Source organism: Mandrillus leucophaeus, unplaced genomic scaffold (genome assembly GCF_000951045.1).
Source record: "Mandrillus leucophaeus isolate KB7577 unplaced genomic scaffold, Mleu.le_1.0 Scaffold2190, whole genome shotgun sequence".
NCBI classification, from domain to species: domain Eukaryota; kingdom Metazoa; phylum Chordata; class Mammalia; order Primates; family Cercopithecidae; genus Mandrillus; species Mandrillus leucophaeus.
This window is the reverse complement of record NW_012102244.1, coordinates 23,043-46,581: the sequence shown is the minus strand read 5'-3', so window position 1 is coordinate 46,581 and position 23,539 is coordinate 23,043. Positions and strand designations below refer to the sequence as shown.

The 23,539-nt window shown below is 43.6% G+C and overlaps 4 protein-coding genes across 4 annotated transcripts in view; all 4 read right to left on the bottom strand.

Moving 5' to 3' along the window:
* Window positions 1–304: 304 nt before the first annotated feature.
* Window positions 305–3,009, bottom strand: PCDHGB5 (protocadherin gamma subfamily B, 5). The gene has a single exon (XM_011980860.1). The coding sequence runs from the start codon at window positions 2,826–2,828 to the stop codon at window positions 372–374; it is 2,457 nt and encodes an 818-aa protein (XP_011836250.1). The 5' UTR covers window positions 2,829–3,009; the 3' UTR covers window positions 305–371.
* Window positions 3,010–5,581: 2,572 nt separating this feature from the next.
* On the bottom strand, window positions 5,582–9,174 carry LOC105540315 (protocadherin gamma-A8). Its single transcript, XM_011980858.1, has one exon. The coding sequence runs from the start codon at window positions 8,162–8,164 to the stop codon at window positions 5,702–5,704; it is 2,463 nt and encodes an 820-aa protein (XP_011836248.1). The 5' UTR covers window positions 8,165–9,174; the 3' UTR covers window positions 5,582–5,701.
* Window positions 9,175–10,362: 1,188 nt separating this feature from the next.
* PCDHGB4 (protocadherin gamma subfamily B, 4) lies at window positions 10,363–13,218 on the bottom strand. The gene has a single exon (XM_011980857.1). It carries the CDS (start codon window positions 13,173–13,175, stop codon window positions 10,764–10,766), a length of 2,412 nt encoding a protein of 803 aa, XP_011836247.1. The 5' UTR covers window positions 13,176–13,218; the 3' UTR covers window positions 10,363–10,763.
* A 2,167-nt stretch (window positions 13,219–15,385) lies between these two features.
* Window positions 15,386–23,539, bottom strand: part of LOC105540319 (protocadherin gamma-A7-like) — a 12,063-nt gene continuing 3,909 nt past the window's right edge. Inside the window, exon 4 of the mRNA XM_011980863.1 lies at window positions 15,386–18,142. Coding sequence (XP_011836253.1) covers window positions 15,646–18,142 — 2,497 coding nt within the window. The 3' untranslated portion in view covers window positions 15,386–15,645. The remainder of the gene's footprint in view (window positions 18,143–23,539) is intronic.

The window sequence follows — 23,539 nt, the reverse complement described above, 5'->3', positions numbered from 1 at the left end:
AGTGAAATCAGTGAAGAAAGACAACTACTAGCAGTTTCTTTGCTTTGAAAGATGAATTAAATGATTACATACATTAAATTTAATATTTATCTACAGATAATAAAATATAAACATGTTAAAGAATGAGACAATCAATGGGTAAAAGCTAATTTCATTAGCTTTGAGAAAGAGGACAAAAAAACCAAATGTTTTTGCTAGCTAGGAAGCTAAAAGCAAACTCTCACTACTTTGTAAACCTATAAGCCTACTTCTTTTATGTGACAATAACAACTCACAATTCACTGCTCCTCTTAAAGAATGGTTGGACAGCTTTTCTGAGCAGCTACAACTTTCCTAAGACAACTCATTAGACCTGAAAATGTACGGTATTTTCATGTAAATACAGAAAATTGGGTGGGTAATGAAAAAGAATAGACATAAATAAAACTCACCAACTCAGGATGGGAAGTCGACTCACTGGAATTACAAAGTGGAAATAAGGCCGCAGATGAATCACCACAAAGTATGTCTTGTCCTGAACTCAATTGCTCACTACATTTTAGGAAATTAAACTCCGTCTTTCCTGTATGTGCAACACATAGGTTGTAGGAATAAGGCAAAGTCCCCTCGCTGTAGTTGGGGGGAACCACAGGTCCAGACTTGACACAGAGACCTGGTTGGAAGCAGCTCCAGGCAGCGGGGCTGGAGGAGCGTCGCAGGCGCAAGGCAATGGCCAGAATCATGGCCAGGAGGAAGAGTACTGAGATCAAGGCCAAGGCCACCACTAGGTAAAACTGCAGCTCAGCCTGGGGGTCAGAGGGTACAGGGCGGTCAGTGATATCCGGCAGCACCTCCTGCAAGCTGTTGGCAAAGACCAAGTGCAGCGTGACGGTGGCGGAGAGTGGCGGCTGTCCACCATCACGCACGGCGACCAGCAGGCGCTGTCGGGCCGCGTCCCTGTCGCCCAAGGCACGCTCCGTGCGCACCTCTCCCGTGCGCAGCCCCAGGCTGAAGAGCCCGGGCTCGCTAGCCTGCAGCACGTGGTAGGACAGCCAGGCGTTGTGTCCTGAGTCTGCGTCCACCGCCACAACCTTGGTCACCAGGTAGCCGGGCTCTGCAGCGCGCGGCACCATATCGAAGAGCGCAGAGCCGTCGGGACCCAGCGCGGGGTACAGCACCCTAGGCGCATTGTCGTTGCGGTCGCCCACCAACACGCGCAGGCTCACGTTTGCACTGAGTGCAGGCGAGCCCTGGTCGCGGGCCTGCAGTGTGAGTTCGAAGGCGCGCAGCTGCTCGTAGTCAAAGGCGCGCTGCGCGAACACCACCCCACTTTGCGCGCTCACGGATACGTAAGAGGCTAGTGCCAGAGGCTCTAGGTCGCTGGCCATGATGGAGTAGGAGACTTGGCCATTCAACCCCAAGTCCGGGTCCGAGGCGCAGACTTGCGCGATGGAGGCCCCAGGAGGGTTGTTTTCGGCTACACTGACTAAGTAGGACGCCTGGTGGAAAACCGGAGCGTTGTCGTTGACGTCGCTGATATGCAGGATGACGCTTATGCTGGAGGAGAGGGGCGGCTTGCCCCTGTCTGTGGCTGTGATGGTGACGTTGTACTCCGGGGTCTGCTCTCGGTCTAGGGTTCCATCTGTTACCAACTTATACGAATTTTTGGACGAAGAGATAATCTTGAAAGGGACTTCGCCTTGTAATTGACAGTTAACTTCCCCATTTTCCCCAGAATCTTGGTCATGTATTTTGATCAAAGCAATTAGTGTTCCAGGCACCGCGTTTTCCAGAATCATCTCAAGTAGAGAATGGAATGTAACTTCTGGGCTATTGTCATTTTCATCTTGAATATTAATTTCAACTGTACATTGTGCAACCAGTCCACCACCATCCCTCCCTTCTACTATCATTGAATATTCCTTGGTCTCTTCAAAATCCAGTTTCTTTTGAGTGGTAATTTCCCCGCTCTTTGAATTCAGACCAAAGATTTGCACGGTTCTGTAGAAGGAATAAGTAATTTCTGAGTTGATGCCCTCGTCTTGGTCGGTGGCTGACACTTGCAGCACAGTGGTGCCTGGTGGCACGTTTTCCCGAAGGCTGACTCTGTACACATCCCGGTTGAATACCGGGGGATTATCATTGGCGTCAGTTACCTGGATACGGAGCTCAGTGGTGCCGCTTAGGGGTGGATCTCCACCGTCCAAGGCAGTCAGAACTAAACGATGGTAACTCTGTTGTTCCCGGTCTAAGGTTTTCTCCAATGCCAGTTCCGGGTATTTACTACCATCTTGCTTCTCCTTAATTATTAAAGAGAAACTTGGGTTAAGAGAGAGTTTATACTTCTGTAGAGAGTTTAAGCCAGTATCTGCATCTTCTGCTACTTCTAATATAAATCGTGTGCCAGGCTGTGCAGATTCACTTATTTGCAGCTCAAAGGAATTTTGCGTGAATGTTGGCGTGTGGTCATTAATGTCCTCGATCTCCACATTCACGTGATAAAAGTTCAGTGGATTTTCAGCAACAGCCTCAAATTCCAGAGCACAAGCTGGATTCTTCCCGCATATCTCCTCCCTGTCTAGCCTGCTGCTCACAAGCAACTCCCCTCTCTCTGCGCTCACGGTGAAGTAAGGCTTCTCCGAACTGACGCGCAGTTTTCGAGTCGGTAACTCCTGGACGCTGAACCCCAGGTCGGTGGCGAGGTTCCCCACTACGGAGCCCTTGGGCATTTCCTCGGGAATCCTGTAGCGGATCTGCTCACAGAGCGCCGGGCAGAACAAAAGCAGCAGGAAGAGAAAGAGCATTGGCAGCCTCTCAGCCCGGCCCAGCTTCCCGGCGCCGCTCCCCATCCCTCTTGCTCTCCTCAGCTTGCTCACCAGCCTGGAGACGCCGGGTTACAAATAACCTCTTTATTGCAGATTTTCGGATCTCCGAACGGACTTTAGTTCCAGTTCCAGTTCAGGAAAAGATTCTTCTTTTTCCGAGGAGGAAGCGGTGCAAAGGCTGGCGCTGGGGAGTCTGAACCGGGGCTGCCCTGGAAAGCGCGTTGCGGCTGCGCGAGGAGAGCTGGAGGCCAAGCTCTCCACTTTGGCCAACAGCGGCGCCCAGAGTCAGCACTCGGAAACTACAGCCTCTGCTGCTTCAGTTTAACCAGTGCAGTAATTGTATTTGAGGGCCTAACTTAACAAGCCAAGTTTTTACGTTCATATATTTAATAACAAATTATAACACACTCTTTAAGGTATATTTCTCTGTTTTCCAAATTGTTAGAAATATCACATTGGGTTTTTATGCAAACCTGCATACATTGGTCCATTCTTTCACCATTCTGCAAACATACCTTGAACTCTTAGCTAGAACTAAGTATTGCCCTTGTCACTGCAATATAATAATTAACATGTTACAGTTCTTGCTCTCAGAGGCTTCATAATATATTGATTTCAAAAACTGATTTTTATTAGCTATGGCGTGTGGAAACACTTTTATCATTCTTCTGTTCATTTATATGATTTCCGACCCCCCAATATTTCTACTGTTTTATATTACACATATTAGGGAAATCTATACTATTTAAAACTATTTTTTAAAGTTGTGGCAATTTTGTACCAATCCTCAAACATCTCCTCTTCCTGACAATATTAACATTCTTTATAAAAATAATTTTTCTTTACTCTTCTACTTCACAAAATATTACTTCAAGTATACTGCCCATATGATGCAGCCAAGAAATGATATACCCTACTACATTGCTCTTCTTCATATCTCAAAATACTTGTCTTATGTCATATCTTTTACAGTACATAAATTCATTCTTAAGAGTTACTGGGGAAATGCTTATCTATCCTGCAATACAAGGTACAAATGGATATTCTAGTGGATTGCATTATTGTCCTATCTATGTACCATTACTGTAGTGAAGAAGTGACTTTGGAATTGGATAAATGAAGCTCATAAGTTTGTTTACATAAATTTATGGAATATAGTGACATTGGTCAACCTTCTTTAGTCAATTTGTCAGATTAATAAAAACAACTAGCCAACATTTTTAGGTAGAGTAAGGATTTTCTTTCCTACCAGGGCAACTTTCATCACAGTTTTTTAAATTGCAAAGTGCCAATAATATGTTGTCCTCTCAAATGTGCATCCAAATGGTACACAAACTATGAAGTTAACTCCCACTCCACTGAATATGCACCATATAGTAGAACACTACACAATCCTTAGGAAATGTCCTTTTCATTAATAACAAACATTTATTGGGTCATCTACTTCTACCTTACGTCAATCAATTCAGGGATTAGCTTTATTCAAATGCTATAAGAAGGTATGCAGGAATATTATAATGGGTAGCCTATACTGACTTTTTACTATTAATATTCTGTTGTGTTTTTTTTGGAGACGGAGTCTCGCCCTGTTGTCCAGGTTGGAGTGCAGTGACACAGTCATGGCTCACTGCAACCTCCACCTTCCGGGTTCAAGTGATTCTTTTGCCTCAGCCTCCCAAGTAGCTGGGACCACAGGTACGTGCCACCACGCCCAGATAATTTTTGTAATTTTTAGTAGAGACAGGGTTTCACCATGTTGGCCAGGCTGATCTTGAACTCCTGACCTCGTGATCCACCCACCTCGGCCTCCCAAAGTGCTGGGGTTACAGGCGTGAGCCACCGTGCCCGGCCTAATATTAGTTTTTTTTTTAGAGACAGGGTCTAGTTCTGTCACCTAGGCTGGAGTGCAGTGTCATGATCATAGCTCACTGCAGTTTCAAACCCCAGGGCTCAAGCTGTTCCCTTGCTCCAGGCTCCCGAAGTGCTGGGATTTCAGACATGAGCCACTATGTCCAGCCAAGACTGAATAACTAAATTGAATTGATCAGCTTATTTAGAACTTGTGTACCTGAAACGTTGGTTCTTAAAATCAACATTCTCACCATTTCACGTCAATGCACAACCAAAACAGCTCATTGGAATTGTATTGAAATATGTTCTTTCGTATTTTACAAAAGTCACTTTCAATAGTTTAAAATTACATTTTAATCCAGATCTAATGTTTTAGCTTTTGTTTTTTGTTTGGGGGAGCAATGGACATTCTAGGCTTTAGATTTCATGTCTCCATGGGCATGGAGCCCAGGTGACCACTGACACACATACTTAATTTTAGTAACCAGTCTCATCTCCCACCAAGATCCATCTTTAAAGTTTGTTCATATTTTGAAAGATGGTAAGAAGTATTAAAGTTTTGAAGGGCACTGGTACAGAAACAGGGCTCAGAAAAGAGGTTTAAAGTGAAAAAATCTACAAGAGCCTAGTTATAGGTTCAAATGCTAAACATAACCCTAAAAATTCTGAGATATATTTTACTTTTGCTAAGCTAATACAAGGCTTTAGACTTCTTGATAATTTTCTGAAGTTCTAGTTTAGGAAACACACACACACACACTCTCACACACATGTACACACAAACAATAGCAAAATTACCGGCATGGATGGGAAGGTACTTCTTAAGTGAATGAGTGATAATAGGAATAAAATACTGGAAGGCTTAAAATGGTTCAACAATCCTTTCCAAGTCGTTTAAAAGCAAATGAAACAACAACCTATGACTATTAGAGCTTAACTTTATAGTAACACCAACAAAATAAACCTGAAACTCTGTGATGTGCCTTAAAAATTATTTTCAACTATCTTCACAATGTTTTTCAAAACATACTTATGTCAAATAAAATTCATCTGGAAATTAAAAGCAAGCAAAGAACTAAACTCACCTGACCACGATCAGCTTCATTCTTACATTCATGAAAATCTACGGATGTTAACAAAGAATCGTTTTTCTCACAGCTCTCCTGACTGATGAGCGTGTCTGCGTAGTTGGGCTGGGGAAAGATCAAGTGACTCTTCCGCGAGTCGGCGGTGAGGGAGACTTCGTGGGAATAGGTCTGCAGGAAAGCCTGTACCTCCTCAACACCTACAAAATGTGAGGCAGGCACACCCACCAATCTGCCACTGGAACCCTGGAGCAGGCGTGACTTGTGCCAGCGCCTCAGCCTGAGTCCCAGAAGCACAACGACAAAGGCAAGGAAGACACAGGAGACGGCAGCCACCGCCACCACGAGATAGAGTGTAAGGCTCGAATCGTTCGGGTCGACCGAAGGCTTCAGACTGCCCAACTCGGTCAGGACTTCGGGGATGCTGTCAGCCACGGCCACGGTGAGCGTGACAGTGGCGGAGAGAGGGGGCTGGCCGTGGTCCTGGACGACCACCACGAGGCTCTGCTTGAGCGCGTCTCTGTCCAGCAGGGCTCGCGCCGTGCGCACCTCGCCCGTGTGCAGCCCCACCGCGAAGAGTCCTGGCTCGCTGGCCTTGAGCAGGCGGTAGGACAGCCAGGCGTTCTGGCCCGAGTCTCTGTCCACCGCCACCACCTTGGTCACCAGGTAGTCAGGCTCTGCGGAGCGGGGCGCCAGCTCCACGCCAGTGGAACCGTCTGTGGGGAGGGCGGGGTACAGGATCTCGGGCGCGTTGTCATTCTGGTCCAGCACGAACAGGTTCAGTGACACGTTGCTGCTGAGGGGCGGGTCCCCGCTGTCGCTGGCTGTTACCAGTAGCTGCAGGTCTCGGATCTGCTCATAGTCGAAAGATTGCAGCGCATACAGGACACCCGTGTCAGAGTTGATGGAGATGTACGAGGATAGGGGCGCCCCTTGCAGCGTGTCCTCGGTCACAGAGTAAGTGACCTGGGCATTCTCCTGGCTGTCGGGGTCGTGTGCAGTCAAGGAGAAGATGGAGGCTCCTCTCAGGTTGTTCTCTAGGATATAAGCTGAGTAGGAGGCACGAGGGAATGTAGGAGGGTTGTCGTTAATGTCTGCCACGTGCAGGGCGATGTGAGTTTCAGTGGACAGAGGCGGTGTTCCTAGATCTGAGGCCATCACTGTGATATTGTAGATAGAGACATTTTCTCGGTCCAAATATTTCCTTGTCACTAATCTATAATAATTATCTATTGACTCTTCTAATTTAAAAGGTAAATTATCACGTGTGTAACAGACAACTTGACCATTCTTTCCAGAGTCTTGGTCATGCACACTCAAGAACGCAATTACTGTCCCGGGAAGAGAATTTTCTAACACTGGGCTAAACAAAGACGTAATGATCACTTCTGGTCTATTGTCATTTACATCTTCCACCGAAATGAACAATTTGGTCCTCCCCAGAAGTGCCCCCACATCTTCGGCTTGTATTTCCATTTCATAAAACGAACATTCTTCATAATCTAGACTTTTTGCTATTGATATTTCCCCAGTATTTTCATTAAGCTGGAATAACGGAGTTTGTTTTTCATTAATTTTCCGGAATTTGTAAGCCACTTTTCCGTTGATTCCCTCATCCGGGTCGCTGGCTGTTACAGTAAGCAGCCGCGTGCCTGGGGGCACGTTCTCAAGGACTTTCACTCTGTAAATCGGTTGAGCAAAAACCGGGGCGTTGTCATTTGTATCCAACACTGTCACATGAATGCGCACTGTGCTGGAGCGACGCGGCTCGCCGCCATCTGAGGCCGTGAGGACCAGGTGGTGAGCAGCCTCTTCCTCCCTGTCCAGGGCGCGCTGCAGCACCAGCTCTGGGTTTATGACTCCATTGTCTCCAGTCTGCACGTCCAGGGAGAAGTGGTGATTGGGGTTGAGCTGGTAGCTCTGGAGGGAGTTCACGCCCACATCCGGGTCAACAGCTTCTGGGAGTGGATAACGTGCTCCAGGAACCGCGATTTCGTTAATTTTTACTTCTAGATCTTCGACCTGGAATTTCGGGTTATTATCGTTAATATCAATTATTTCTATTTCTATCCCAAAGAGTTTTCCTTTATCCTCAACCAGGATGTTAATATTTATCAGACACCGCGGGCTCTGAGCACAGAGCTCTTCCCGGTCTATCCTGCCCGCGGTGACCAAGCTGCCGCTGCGCGGGTTCAGAGCAAAGAGCTGCGTCCTACCTCTGGAGACGATACGGACTCCGTGCTTCGCCAGCTCCCGGGGGTCCAGCCCCAGGTCCTTGGAGACATTACCCACGAAGGAGCCTTTGTCCGTCTCTTCTGGCACCGAGTAGCGAATCTGTCCCGTCCCGGTTTCCCACAGCGTCCCCAGCAGCGCGCACAGCAGGATCAGCTCGCCGCGTCTGGGGCGACTCTGTGGAGCGGCCATTGTTATTTTGCTGCAGAATCCCCTCAGAATCTTCACTGTGCATAAGTGGGTATTTAGTTTCTTGCCGCAGCTATGGAGATGATAATCCTCCGGAAACCTACAGTGCCTCCAAACAGGGGTGGGGTTTCGCTACAGTCCCGCAGTTAGTTTGTGGCATCTGCGGGTCTTTGCGAGGTGTGAGATCTGAGTGTTTTCGGTTGCATTTCTCTCCCAGTAGGTGAACAGCGGCGCTTAGAGTCCTAAATAGTTACTGCACTGAGATACAGATGACTTCTAAATGTAATACTCTACTAGATTACTGAGAAAAAAATACCATCTGCTTATTACTTTGTTTTGAATTTATTTGATTTATCCCTAAACCCATATTTTAAAAGAAACAGCCAAAGAATGTGAGATGAAGGTTTTATTTAGTGTTATTAAATGATCAGATTAGATCAGAATGATCAGATTGTAGCATTGGATTAAATTACTTACATTTCTGCAATACATTTGGTCTTAAAAAAAATAATATGATACTTTCATTTCCCACTGTGCTCTAAGTTTTATTGTAAATGTCTCCAATATATACTAACAAATAACTAAGAACTTCGGTTGTCACCAGAAATGAATTTATCTTGAGACTAAAATAGACCTACTGGGGATGACTGACTCAGAAATTGTTTTATTTGGTTTAAACTACTTAATCATTTTAGAAGCTTTCCAGAGAGTTGTTGCTTTTAAATTATTCTTCTAAATGCCACTTGAATTACATGTTGATAATGTTTTCAAATAAAAATTGTGGAATTTCAATAGGATAAATGCTTTTACCATTGCAGTTTTATGAGATATTATATTGTTTTGCTATTTTATTTACATTGTTTATATTTTTCTACTTGAATACTTTAAAGGTACAGATGAATATATGATAAAAAGCAAAGCTCCATCCCATCCCTTTCACCAGAGATGATTAAATTTAAAGCAGACTTGACTTTTTAAGGTAGACATATATTCTAAAGTTAATGTAGTTAACTTTACCTACATTAATACTTTGATCTAATGAACTGCAAAAAGTAATGACTATATAATACTTACTAAGAAGCCAAACAGTAAGTATGACTACAAAAAATCTGTTTCCCTTCAAGACCAGCCTGGGCAACATAGCAGATCAGCCTACTTCACCCTTCCTTTGAATAACGGTATGATAGTTTTTTCACTGACTGAAACTTTCTGAAAACAATTCATGAAATCTGAAACCTTTATATTTTCCTGTGAAAATATTATGCATATGGAAAACTGGGTAGACAATGGAAACCATATTAGTTAAATTAGTGAAGGAAAATACTGTCTGTACTAAAAACAGAGAAATTAGACAGGTCTGGTGTCATGAGCCTGAGTTCCAGCTAGTCAGGAGGCTGATGCGGAAGGAATGCTTGAGCCCAGGAGTTTGAGGCTGCAGTGAGGTATCATGTTGCCACTGTACTACAGCCTGAATGACACAGAGAGACTCTGTCTCAAGAAAGAAAGAAAGAAAGAAAGAAAGAAAGAAAGAAAGAAAGAAAGAAAGAAAGAGAGAGAGAGAAAGAAAGAAAGAAGAAAGAAAGAAAGAAAAGAAAGACAAAGAAAAAAGAAAAAGAATCAAAAGAAGTTTCCTTCCTTCAGCAATTTGTAAAGTGGCCATTAACTGAAGCAGTTGCTTAGAGATACCTAGCAAAAGGCTCATATAATGTTCCTTCATATTTTGTATATATTTTGTATGCACACCAGATTGGCAGTTTTCAAGACTGTATTTCTCTCCTAGAGGTAGCAAGATGATTAGAAGACCCATAGCTATATTAGTTTAGGGCTGCAGATAAGGCAGTTACACACTATATATTAGGGCTGTGTGTGAGAGGGACAACAGACACAAAACATTGTCTTTTCTTTGATGGAGGATATGGAATGAGCTTGAATACAGGTTAATCCTGAAACTCCTATGTTGCAAGTAAGGAGATTCTGCTTTTGATCTTCTCATGAGCATAGCAAACCCTTTTCTAAGTAAAAGGATCTCTCTCACACACACACACAGCGTACACTGCATATAATCACAAGGGGTCCATGGACATAAAAATCCAGTTGACTCCTTATTCTAAGAGCTCTTGAAACAAAAGGGAAGTTAACACAAGAAACAGTAGACTACTATGGAGACCATACCAGTTAAATTAGTTAAGAAAAGTGTTGAATTTTAGCTTAAATTCTTTGGCTTTATTATTTTTATATTTATGGTATATCCAAGCGGAAAAAAGTATTCATCATATATTAGGCAACAAGAAGGAAAATGTATGGGAAAAATCTCATTCACTTTTTAGGAGAGAGCCCATAACTGTCTAACATTTTCACTTTGTGGTTAAAACCACACCCTCATTGCTTCGTAAATCTAAGCTTGGCTAAAAAGCAAACAAACAAATGTTGGGCCATTGCTCCTACTTCACTCCTCTTTTGAAGAATGATATGACAGCTTTTTAACTGACTACAACTTTCCTCAAATGATTCATGAGATCTAAAAATTACATATTTTCCTGCAAATATGTATATTTTCTTGTGAATATGGAGAAATGGGTAGGCAATGAGAATTAAGTTATACTTAAAGGAAACTCACCTGATGGGAAGTCAATTCACTGGAATTACAAAGCGGAAATAAGGCCGCAGATGAATCACCGCAAAGTATATCTTGTCCTGAACTCAACTGTTCACTACATTTTAGGAAATTAAACTCCGTCTTTCCTTTATGTGCAACACATAGGTTGTAGGAATAAGGCAAAGTCCTCTCGCTGTAGTTGGGGGGAACCACAGGTCCAGACTTGACACAGAGACCTGGTTGGAAGCAGCTCCAGGCAGCGGGGCTGGAGGAGCGTCGCAGGCGCAAGGCAATGGCCAGAATCATGGCCAGGAGGAAGAGTACTGAGATCAAGGCCAAGGCCACCACTAGGTAAAACTGCAGCTCAGCCTGGGGGTCAGAGGGTACAGGGCGGTCAGTGATATCCGGCAGCACCTCCTGCAAGCTGTCGGCAAAGACCAAGTGCAGCGTGACGGTGGCGGAGAGTGGCGGCTGTCCACCATCACGCACGGCGACCAGCAGGCGCTGTCGGGCCGCGTCCCTGTCGCTCAAGGCACGCTCCGTGCGCACCTCTCCCGTGCGCAGCCCCAGGCTGAAGAGCCCGGGCTCGCTAGCCTGCAGCACGTGGTAGGACAGCCAGGCGTTGTGTCCTGAGTCTGCGTCCACCGCCACCACCTTGGTCACCAGGTAGCCGGGCTCTGCAGCGCGCGGCACCATATCGAAGAGCGCAGAGCCGTCGGGACCCAGCGCGGGGTACAGCACCCTAGGCGCATTGTCGTTGCGGTCGCCCACCAACACGCGCAGGCTCACGTTTGCACTGAGCGCAGGCGAGCCCTGGTCGCGGGCCTGCAGTGTGAGTTTGAAGGAGCGCAGCTGCTCGTGGTCGAAGGCGCGCTGCGCGAACACCACCCCGCTCTCCGTGCTTATGGACACGTAGGATGACAGCTCCCGCTGCTCCAGGTCACTGGCCACGATGGAGTAAGACACTTGGCCGTTGGGCCCCAAGTCAGGATCGGAAGCGCTGACTTGTGAAATAGAGGCTCCAGGCGGGTTGTTCTCGGCCACGTAGACTATATAGGAAGACTGTGAGAAAACTGGAGCGTTGTCGTTTACATCACCAATGTGCAGAGTGATGCTGGAACTGGAGGAGAGGGGAGGCTTGCCCCGATCTGTGGCTGTAATGGTGATATTATACTCTGGATTCTGCTCGCGGTCTAGAAAAGCATCTGTCACTAATTTATACGTGTTTCTTGAAGAAGTTAATATCTTAAATGGAACATCATCTTCCAATTTACAAGTAACTTCACCATTGTGTCTGGAATCCTTGTCACGGACTTTGAGCAAAGCAATATGTGTTCCTAGCTCAGCGTCCTCCATAATTAGGTTGGGTAGAGACTGGAATATCACTTCTGGGGCGTTGTCATTTTCATCTATGACTTCTACCTCCACTGTGCATTGTGCAATCATTCCTCCACCGTCCCTTGCTTCCAAAACTATGGAATATTCGTTGACTTCTTCAAAATCTAATGTATTTAAAACAATAATTTCCCCGGTGTTAGAGTTCAGGTCAAATTGGGTGATCTGGCTAGCTTCACTGAAAGAGAAAGTAATCTCAGCATTGATACCCTCATCCTGGTCTGTGGCAGTCACCTGTAGCACCGTTGTCCCCGGGTACACGTTTTCCGAAAGGCTCACCCTGTATACGTCTTGACTGAACACTGGAGCATTATCATTGGCATCAGTCACTAGAACGTGTATCTGTGCAGTGCTGCTTAGAGGTGGAGCTCCAAAGTCCAAGGCAGTCAAAGTCAAGTGGTAAGATTTCTGCTTTTCTCGGTCCAAAGGTGTCTTCAATACCACCTCAGGGTATTTACTGCCATCTGATTTCTCTTTATTTATCAGTGAGAAATGATCACTGGGACTGAGTTGGTAATTCTGCAGTGTGTTGCTACCAATATCCGCATCATGGGCAGATCCTAATATAAATCGTGTGCCAGGCTGTGCAGATTCACTTATTTGCAGCTCAAAGGAATTTTGCGTGAATGTTGGCGTGTGGTCATTAATGTCCTCGATCTCCACATTCACGTGATAAAAGTTCAGTGGATTTTCAGCAACAGCCTCAAATTCCAGAGCACAAGCTGGATTCTTCCCGCATATCTCCTCCCTGTCTAGCCTGCTGCTCACAAGCAACTCCCCTCTCTCTGCGCTCACGGTGAAGTAAGGCTTCTCCGAACTGACGCGCAGTTTTCGAGTCGGTAACTCCTGGACGCTGAACCCCAGGTCGGTGGCGAGGTTCCCCACTACGGAGCCCTTGGGCATTTCCTCGGGAATCCTGTAGCGGATCTGCTCACAGAGCGCCGGGCAGAACAAAAGCAGCAGGAAGAGAAAGAGCATTGGCAGCCTCTCAGCCCGGCCCACCTTCCCGGCGCCGCTCCCCATCCCTCTTGCTCTCCTCAGCTTGCTCACCAGCCTGGAGACGCCGGGTTACAAATAACCTCTTTATTGCTGTTTTTCGGATCTCCGAACGGACTTTAGTTCCAGTTCCAGTTCAGGAAAAAATTCTTCTTTTTCCAAGGAGGAAGCAGTATAAAGGCTGGCGCTGGGGAGTCTGAGCTGGGGCTGCCCTGGAAAGCGCGTTGCGGCTGCGCGAGGAGATCTGGAGGGCCAAGCTCACCACTTTGGCCAACAGCGGCACCCAGAGTGATCACTAGGAAACTACAGCCTCTGCTGCTTCAAGTTAACCAGCGCAGTAATTATAATTGTGTGCCTAACTGAAAGAACAAAAACTACATGGATATGTCTATATATTTAATGACGTCTAAAAATGTACTCTTAGGAATGCCTTCATCCCAACTTTGAAGATTTTTAGGCAAATCATGTAGATTAAGTACATAAACATCTGTCTATTGACATAAACTTTCCCCAATCTTCAAACATGCACTATCTATTTAATGATAGTCATAACACAAACTTGGCCTAAACCACCTCAGAATACAGTAATTTTCCATACTTACTCATTAGAAATACACTGGATACATTTTATCTTTCTTTCATTATTCCCAACATTTTTTCCACTTTTCTAAGTACCTCCAAATTGATTTATTTCAACTTTTTCTGGAGAGTATCAGTAATGCCAAAATTGCCTTTTAGAAGGTGCAATTTATACTTATCTTCAAATACATCCCCTTCCCAGTATTTTCAGTGATTTCATTACAGGAATATTATGTGATTCTCATTTCGATGATCACAGGCAATAGCCTACTCCTCTCCTCATTACACAATTAGTTTCCTGGTTATGAGATACAACATTCATCTTCAGAGTTATCAGGGGCGTAATACATAGCCTCAAAACACAAAGTCACTGAGATCTGCTGCACTGCAGCACTACTTCCTACCTCTGCAGTTATTTTACATTCCTTGGTGACCTCTGAATTGAAGGAAACAATCCCTGGAAAATTTGATTTCAATAGCTCACTGAGTTTAGTGATTATTTCTCTCCGTTGCTTAAAAGCAATTTTATGCATCTAATAAATTTTTGTCAGGAGATTTTCTTTCACAAAATACCTTATAACCATATTTCTGGCATAGGACCTTCCCTCAGTAACATTGTTAGTGTCAGCAACATTGTCTGCTACCCCAAGTGATTGTACATCTGAAATGTGAACACTGCAGAACTTGTAAAATATATCCCCCACATTATTGTACAGTCTATCGTGTGCAAAATACTACCAAATACAACACTAGTCTAAAAAGAAGTCTTTTTTTGAAAAGACAGAATCTTGTTATATTATCTAGGTGGGCCTCCAGTTTCTGGGTTCAAGCTATCCTCTTGCCTCAGCCTCCCATGCAGGTGGACTATAGCTTGCAACACCATGCCTGGCTAAAAGTGTCTTTTTAATTAATACTCAAAGGTCTCTGGAATCAAGATTACCTTGTCATCCACCCCTTCTGGATGACAATCACTTGATATATTGAGTTTTACTAAAATGTTACACAAAAGAATACGGAAGTAGTTAATCCCAGATTGGGTTATTTCCAACTGAATTTTTCAGTAGACCTAATAAATAAAATCAACTACTGGTCTAGGATCTGTGTACATAAGATAGTCGAGGGTTTGAGTAAATGAGACAGTTGAAACAAAGCCAATATCCCCAATCTCCCACTTTGATAGCCCACAGACACACTTCACCTGGCTGTACCACTAAAACAGCACACTGGAATTCTCTGTTAAAACATGTAATTGCCTATGTCAAATGCCAATTACAACACTTGAAATGACATTTCATTTGACATATTTTATTGGTTTTGTCTGATGGCCTTTAGTGTGGCATTTGTCTTTGATATAGATTTTAGTGAAGTGTGATACACACACATTTCATTCTTTAGGCATAAATCTAACCTTCTACTACCACCCCATTAATAGGTGATTATACTGTAAGTAGGTCAAGAAGCAATCAAGATTTTTTAGGATCACCAAGCTGAGGTACATGGAGGCAGAATCAGGCACAGAAAAAAATCTTCACATGGAAGAAATCTTGCAGAACCTTTTATATATTTAAGTGCAAAAGAGAATCCTGAGAAGGCAGCTGAGGTGTGTTTTATTCCTGCTAACCTTGTGCAATGTGAAAGACTCGATTCATTCTAATTTATAAAATATATGAGTGAAGAAAGTAGGTTGGAACATAGATTGGAAAGTAGGTGGAAATTATAAAATGCGATAGTCCACTTTTTCATAATCTTGTCCACAGGTTTTCACTAAAGAAATGCTATATCCTATGTGTTCTATATTAAAGTGTCACAACTGAAGGAAACTGGTAAACTCAGTTTTACCTCTACAAAGTTTTTAAATCCCTATTTTCAAAACACTTGTTTTGCAAAATAATAGAGAAATATCATGCAAACAAATTACTCACGGAAATAAAGGAAGGGCTGGGCTCACCTGAATAGTTGGCACTTTGTCTTTACATTCATGAAAATCTACGGATGTTAGCAAAGAATCATTTTTCTCACAGCTCTCCTGGCTGATAAGTGTGTCCGCATAGTTGGGCTGGGGGAAGATCAGGTGACTCTTCCGAGAGTCCGAGGTGAGGGAGACCTCGTGGGAATAGGTCTGCAGGAAAGCCCGCACCCCATCCATGCCCACATAGTGTGAGGTGGGCACACTCGCCAGGCCACCTTCTGAAGCCTGCAGCCGGCGTGACTTGAGCCAGCGCCGCAGCCTGAGCGCCAGCAGTACGAGAACGAAGGCTAGGAAGATGCAGGAGACTGCGGACACTGCCACCACCAGGTACAGCATGAGGTCAGAATTGTAAGGACCGTTGGAGGGCTCAAGGCTGCCCAGGTCGGCCAAGACTTCGGGGATGCTGTCGGCCACAGCCACGGTGAGTGTGACGGTGGCTGACAGAGGAGGCTGGCCGTGGTCCTGGACGGCCACCAGGAGGCTCTGCTTGAGCGCGTCTCTGTCTAGCAGGGCTCGCGCCGTCCGCACCTCACCCGTGTGCAGCCCCACCACAAACAGTCCTGGCTCGCTGGCCTTAAGCAGGAGGTATGACAGCCAGGCGTTCTGGCCTGAATCTTTGTCCACTGCCACTATTTTGGTCACCAGGTAGCCAGGCTCTGCAGAGCGGGGTGCCAGCTCCAGGCCAGTAGAACCGTCTGTGGGGAGGGCCGGGTACAGGATCTCGGGCGGGTTGTCATTCTGGTCCAGCACAAACAGGCTCAGTGACATGTTGCTACTGAGAGGTGGGTCCCCGCTGTCACGTGCGGTCACTGTTAGTTGTAGTTGTCTCAACTGCTCATAGTCAAAGGATTGCAGCGCATACAGGACTCCAGTGTCAGAGTTTATAGAGACATAGGAGGACACTGGTCCCCCCTGGATGGTGTCTTCAGCCAAGGAATAAGTGACCTGGGCATTCTCCTCACTGTCGTGGTCCTGTGCAGTCACTAAGAAAATGGAGGCCCCTCTGGGGTTGTTCTCAGGGATGTAGACTGAGTAGGATGAGTGGGGGAAGGTGGGTGGGTTATCGTTGGTGTCTGCCACCTGCATGGAGATGTGAGTTTCCCTGGACAAGGGAGGAATTCCACCATCTGTGGCTTTCAGTGTGATGTTATACAAAGAGAGTGTTTCCCGGTCCAAGTTTTTGGTTGTGACCAATCTATAATAATTATCTATTGATTTTTCTAATTTAAAAGGTAGATTTTCTGGAATGGTGCAGGTCACCTCACCATTCTTCCCAGAATCTCTGTCTTGTAGGTAGAAAAGAGCAATTACTGTTCCAAGAGGTGTGTCCTCAGGGATTGAGCTACTTAAAGACGTCATAATCACTTCTGGAGCATTATCATTTACATCTAAAACTGTGATCAGTACTTTTGCCTTTGTCAGACTACCAGGAACATCTTGAGCCTGAACTTCCATTTCATAGAAGCCAGTTTCTTCATAATCTAATCCTTCTAAAGTTGATAATTCTCCTGTAAGCGAGTTCAGATGAAACATCTGTAGAAGTTTAGGAGTTATTTTCCGAAAAGAGTATGTCACTTCCCCATTGACTCCCTCGTCCAGGTCGATAGCATGTACCGTGAGCAGTTTTGTGCCCACTGGTACATTCTCGGGGACAGTTACTTGGTACTGAGGCAGAAAGAAGACAGGCGCGTGGTCATTCACATCCACCACTGTTACCTGGATGCGGGCGGTGCTGGATCGGGGCGGGTCGCCGCCGTCAGAGGCTGTGAGGACCAGGTGATGAACCCGCTCTTCCTCCCGGTCCAGCACCCGCTCCAACACCAGCTCCGGGTACTTAGTTCCATCGTCTCCACTTTGCACAGCCAGGGAGAAGTGGCGATTGGGGCTGAGCTGGTAACTGTGGAGGGAGTTCGTGCCTACATCTGGATCCCCAGCCTCGCTTAACGGAAACCGAACCCCGGGAGCTGTATTCTCCATTATTTTTACATTTATTTCTTCCGTCAAGAATCTTGGAACGTTGTCATTAATATCTATTATTTCCACGTCTATAGGGTAAAGATTCATTTTATCTTCCATCAGGATGTTAAAGTTTACCAGACACCGCGGGCTCTGGGCGCAGATCTCTTCCCGGTCTATCCTGCCCGCGGTGACCAAGCTGCCGCTGCGCGGGTTCAGGGCGAAAAGCTGCGTCCTACCTCTGGAGACGATGCGGACTCCGCGCTCCGTCAGCTCCTGGGGCTCCAGCCCCAGGTCCTTGGCGATGTCACCCACAAAGGACCCTTTGTCCGTTTCCTCCGACACGGAGTAGAGAATACGTCCTGCCCAGGCTTCCCACAGGGTCCCCAGGAGGATGGAGAGCAGGAGGAATCCTCTGTAGTCCCCGCCCCTTGGCTGAGCCGCCATAGTAGTCCTGCTTCTCTTGCTCAGGCGCCAGTCTCGGGAAGTGCTTCAGAATGCGGGTGTATCTGGGTGGACACCTCTGTCTTCGGAAGGGGAGCTCAGAATCCAGCAGGATAGAAGCTTGAGTTTAGTGCAGCCTAGAAGAGGGCTTATCGCAATCTGTCGTTTCTCTGTGCAGTAAAACTCGGTGGTTTCTGTGGGATCTCTCGCACAGTTTTTCCCTGGTTGGTGAACAGCGGCGCTCTGAGTCCTTACTAAGTTACTGCACCAGATTGATGCACACAATACACTGATTTCATAGAAAATTGTTTCATCTTTCAAAATTTCCCTGTTAAATTTCTTTGCTCTAGATATCCCTGATAATTTAAAAATCCATTTTAAGACACTGAATTAATGCAACAGTACTCATGGATGGGTGTTTGATAATCTTAGATAATTTTTTAAAAAACTGCTTTGCTTTGCAACTTTCAAGTGACTCTTTTGGGCACTGACTCACACGTTATTGCACATAGGAAAATCAGTCATTGAAGGCAAAAAGGTAAATTTTATTTAAATACATATGAAAAATTTTACGTAGAAAATATTTACATCAGTGTATATAAATTTTAATTAATTCAGTATTAATTGAACACATGTTCTAGACACCATCATGCAGGATTCAGAAAGTCAAAATTGTTGTAAAATATATAGACCTATTTTAATAAATTTTTGATTGTATAGAACCTTAGAGATAGTCTAACACCTTCATTTTAATGAGAGGTAGGGGGCCAGACGCGGTTGCTTACTCCTGTAATCCCACACTTCGTGAGGCCGAGGCAGGCGGATCACCTGAGGTCGGGAGTTTGAGACCAGCCTGACCAACATGGAGAAACCCCATCTCTACTAAAAATACAAAATTATCCGGGTGTGGAGGTGCGTGCCTGTAATCCCAGTTACTCAGGAGGCTGAGACAGGAAAATCGCTTGAACCCGGGAGGCGGAGGTTGCAGTGAGCCGAGATCACACCATTGCACTGCAGCCTGGGCAACAAGAGCAAAACTCCGCCAGAGAGAGAGAGAGAGAGAGAGAGAGAGAGAGAGAGAGAGAAAGGAATTGCCTTGTTCCTGATTATGGATTATATGGTAGTAGAACAATGTCGGAATCCAAATATTCTCACTCACAGTCTTGTGAGAAAAAAAAGAAAGAAATCATTGTTTGTCTTGGCTGCAACAATCAGCTATAAAGCAACCCATTTTCTACAGAAGGCAGAAATCTGCAGAGATCCTACTGGGCTGTGAATTCATAAGAAAGTGGATAATGGATTGGTTGATTCTTTTCATTATGCAATTCATTTCAACTCTTCATCCTAGTATGCAATTCAAATCTTCAACCTACTCTATTCTAGTGTAATTGAGAAAACAGGGATCTCTAGACAGCATTTGAGCAAAATGCAGGACTGTCCTCAGAGGATCCTTAGAGGTACTCGTCTCTCCACTGATGTTGATAGAGTAAAACTGAATTATTGATGGATCCGAGGCTACCCTCTGCTAGCAGAAAGAAAAGAAAGCTCCTTTCACACAGTTGCAGGATAAAAGAGAATGACCTGCTCTGGAATAAAGACCTGGCAAGAAACAGTCTTGGTTTGTAAATTATTTTAGGTCCTAGAGAGTAGCTGGTGGAACCAGGAGAATCCAGAACTAACACTAAGAAAGCTTAACTTAGTTTTGTGGGGGTCTCCTAAGTAACCTATTTCTGCTTTCTGGTGGCATTGCTCCAGAATACAGGGAATACTTTGCAGGAGATTATGTTTCCATCTATCAAAATAATCCATAGTTATCTTTGCATTCACAAAGTAGACAAATTTTGTTTAAAGGAACTAATAGAGGTATTACAGATGAATTCTGTAAACTGGAGTTAAATTCTATTTGTTTAATAGTACTTTTGAGATTCTTGTTGAGGCAAGCAAAGTGTATGATTATTAAACAACATAAGTGCTTGTTGTAGACATTTTCAAACAAACTTCCGTGTTTGGAGGTTACAGCTCTCAATGTCTTGATCCATTTCTACCTGATGCCTCAGAATTCATAGTTTCATCTCACATTTGTTTCTTATTCTACTGTTTTAAAAAAGTCTCAGTTAACTTATTGTGTCTTGGTACCTTCTTTGGAGAAAAAGAAATAAGATCTAGTTAAATTAAATTATAGACTACTCTGAACACAAAGCATACATACTCTATGGAGTAAATGGCTTCATCATCTCTAGCATTCACATTTTCTAAGTTATTGAACATCATAAAATTAAATATTAAAGATCTTTACTAGACCACCAAAACATGTTTAATAAAATCTGACATAAGCTCATTATATCAAATTGAAATCATTTCATAGTTTAAAGAGTGTATATTATTGTTGACTAAGATATTGGGAAGAATCCTAACCATTTGTTTGGTTGCATTAAAAAGAATTCTATGTAAAGTCTATTTGGCTTCCTGGGCATTGAATTGATTACCTTCTCTTTTTTCTTTTTGGGACTTTTTTTTTTTTTAACTAAAAAACTAACAAACAACAAAATAGTTCTTTGAAGTTCCATTTAGATTTTCATTCTCAAGCAAAGATAAAGGTATTTTCCAATGTTTCTCCTCTGAGATTTTGCTCCTTCCCCTTTGACAATTACTACCTCAACAGAAGCCTGATCAGAAATGAATGCCTTTCAGTCCAGGCTCAGTGGCTCACGCCTGTAATCCTAGCGCTCTGGGAGGCTGAGGCGGGTGGATCACTTAAGGTCAGGAGTTTGAGACCAGCCTGGCCATCATGGTAAAACCCCATGTCTACTAAAAGTATGAAAATTAGCTAGGCATGGTGGAATGCACCTGTAATCCCAGCTACTTGGGAGGCTGAGGCAGGAGAATCAGGGAGGAGGAAGTTGCAGTGAGCTGAGATTACACCACTGCATTCCAGCCTGGGACACAGAGCAAGATTCTGTCTTAAAAAAAAAAAAAAAGGCTTTCGCAGACCATAAAATAAGACAATAATTTGGTAGTTCTTTTCCTGATGTTTCAAAATTCTATAATGAACTGTCAAAACCTCAGATAGCCTATCTTATTATTAATGATCTGTATTGCAGGTGGATTAAAGAACCTCATTTAGTCAGAACTTAGCAAATTCCATGATTGCCAGGATGTTTAACAGTTGGTCAGTCCACATGAATGAATGACTTTTGCTAGAGTAGAAGTTGGTAGTTTTTCCATCAGTGAAATGTTTTATTTGTTTAAATGAAATGGTCACAGGTAAAAAGAGAATAAAATAAACCAGTGTGGTCTCCATGAAAAGTAGTTAGTGAGCTTTCCCTGTAACAACGAAAGCTCAAGATGTAGTTTAACATCCCAAATTGGTGGTATAATAAAATGACATTCACACTTTCAGAGTTTATGAAGTAATCATACATATAATAGCCCATCTAACTCACGAGACTAATATCCAAGATTCAAGTTGTTTAAAATTGTTATTTTATCAAAGTATATCACAAAGATACAAAAAAATGAGCTTTTGAAGATGTGTATGATTAGATCTCTTGGTTAGGTATACACATTTGGAAACTTGAGATAAATAAATCTATAATAATTCCTTAAATGTAAATACCACAATATTGGTTTAGAAAAACACATATTACTCTTAGCACCTTATTTAAAAACACATCAACTCAATGTTATCTTTATGAAGACTGACAAAGTCAGGTTACAAAGGAGGTTCCATTTATTTTCAAGGTATCATCTCAATTACTTTTTTCTTACACATTCGTAACAAATTCAGATGTACAAGTGGCCAATCCATTCTATAATGCCACTAGATTGTAGAATCTTCCAACTCATGACTGGAAAAATATCTTGACTATAATGTAGTTCAACAAGTCATCAAATTATAAAATTCCCTGTACTCCATTAATTCCAGGGCCATCAACTTGCTTTTGAAGACTGCCGGTAACAGAATCTCCTATCTCCTTAGTGATCCATTTTCTATTCGAACATCATTGATAGTCAAAAACTTTGCTGTTTTCTGTTCATGAAACAATGATTTTGTTTGCACATTTCAGTCATAATAAATAAGACCAATCAGTCTTCTAAATGATAATCCCCTTTTTCTTGAAATATTTCAATAAACAGTTACTATGTGATGGAAGCCTTATTGTCTGGGTTAAAATGCTAAAATATTTAAATTTTTATTTATTTGAACCTCATTAACATTTGTTCTCCCATTCACCAGTCATTATTTTTAGAGATATGTCCTGTAAGCAGACACTACCAAGCATGTTTTAAAATTCATTTTCACTCTTTATTTATTTATTATTAGTAGTATTTTTTGAGACAGAGTCTCACTCTGTCACCCAGACTGGAGTGCAGTGGTGCGATCTTGACTTACTGCAACCTCCACCTCCAGGGTTCAAGGGATTCTCCTGCCTCACCCCCTGAGCAGCTGGGATTACAGGCCCATGCCACCCCACCCGGCTAATTTTTGTATTTTTAGTAGAGACAGGGTTTCACCATGTTGGTCAGGCTGGTCTTGAACTCCTGACTTTGTGAGCCCCCCACCGCGGCCTCCTAAAGTGTTGGGATTACAGGTGTGAGCCACTGCACCCAGTCATTTTCACTCTTAAATACTATCAGGCACACAGTATGCAAAAGACATCGTAGTAGGCACACAGCATCGGGGGCTTAGTTATTTCTTAACAACCGAATAATTATAATAACGGTGATGTCAACAAATACTTGTTCACTATGCTGCTTTATAGTTTAAAAAAAAGTTATAAAATTATTTTCTTAGAATTTCAGTCAGATAGATAAGGAAAGTCTTGTTTTAAAAAATAATATAAGTAGAGCTTATTTGGGCCAAGCTTTAGGACTGCATCCCAGGAACATAGATTTAAGTTGCCCTGGATACACACTCTATGAGCAGCAGTTAGAAGTGGATTTTTACTCTAGACTGGGCAACAGAGGGACATCCCATCTCTAATAAGGGAAGTCTTTTAAGTCTTAATTTTAGTTGGAAGATAATGGCGATTGTAACTGGCCCAAGTAAATGACAGATAGTTACAGGAATGTTATTCAAGTCTTTTAACGCCAAAGATCAGGTGCTCCCTGCTGCAGTTACCAACGATTCTTATCTTTTTAAAAATAATTTTTGATTCCTAAGTAGTAAAGGTGAAAGATCTCTTGTATGAACCTCCATCATTTACAATTATTAAGTAACACCGAAAAAAATAAAATCTTTTTTTTTTTTTGAAAGAGAGAGAGAGAGAGAGAGACTCATTCTGTCTCCCAGGCTAGGGCGCAGTGACACAATTATATCTCCCTGCAGCCTCAAACCCCTGGACTTAAGCAATCCTCCTATCAGAGCTTCTCGAGTAGCTGGGACTACAGGTGTACACCACACATCTGGCTAATTTTTTTTTTCTTTTTGGTAGAGACAGAG

What these genes read in the sequence shown, in the direction of transcription:
- PCDHGB5 (XM_011980860.1), bottom strand. Translation starts at nt 2,828, where the DNA reads ATGGGGAGCGGCGCCGGGAAGCTGGGCCGGGCTGAGAGGCTGCCAATG.
- LOC105540315 (XM_011980858.1), bottom strand. Translation starts at nt 8,164, where the DNA reads ATGGCCGCTCCACAGAGTCGCCCCAGACGCGGCGAGCTGATCCTGCTG.
- PCDHGB4 (XM_011980857.1), bottom strand. Translation starts at nt 13,175, where the DNA reads ATGGGGAGCGGCGCCGGGAAGGTGGGCCGGGCTGAGAGGCTGCCAATG.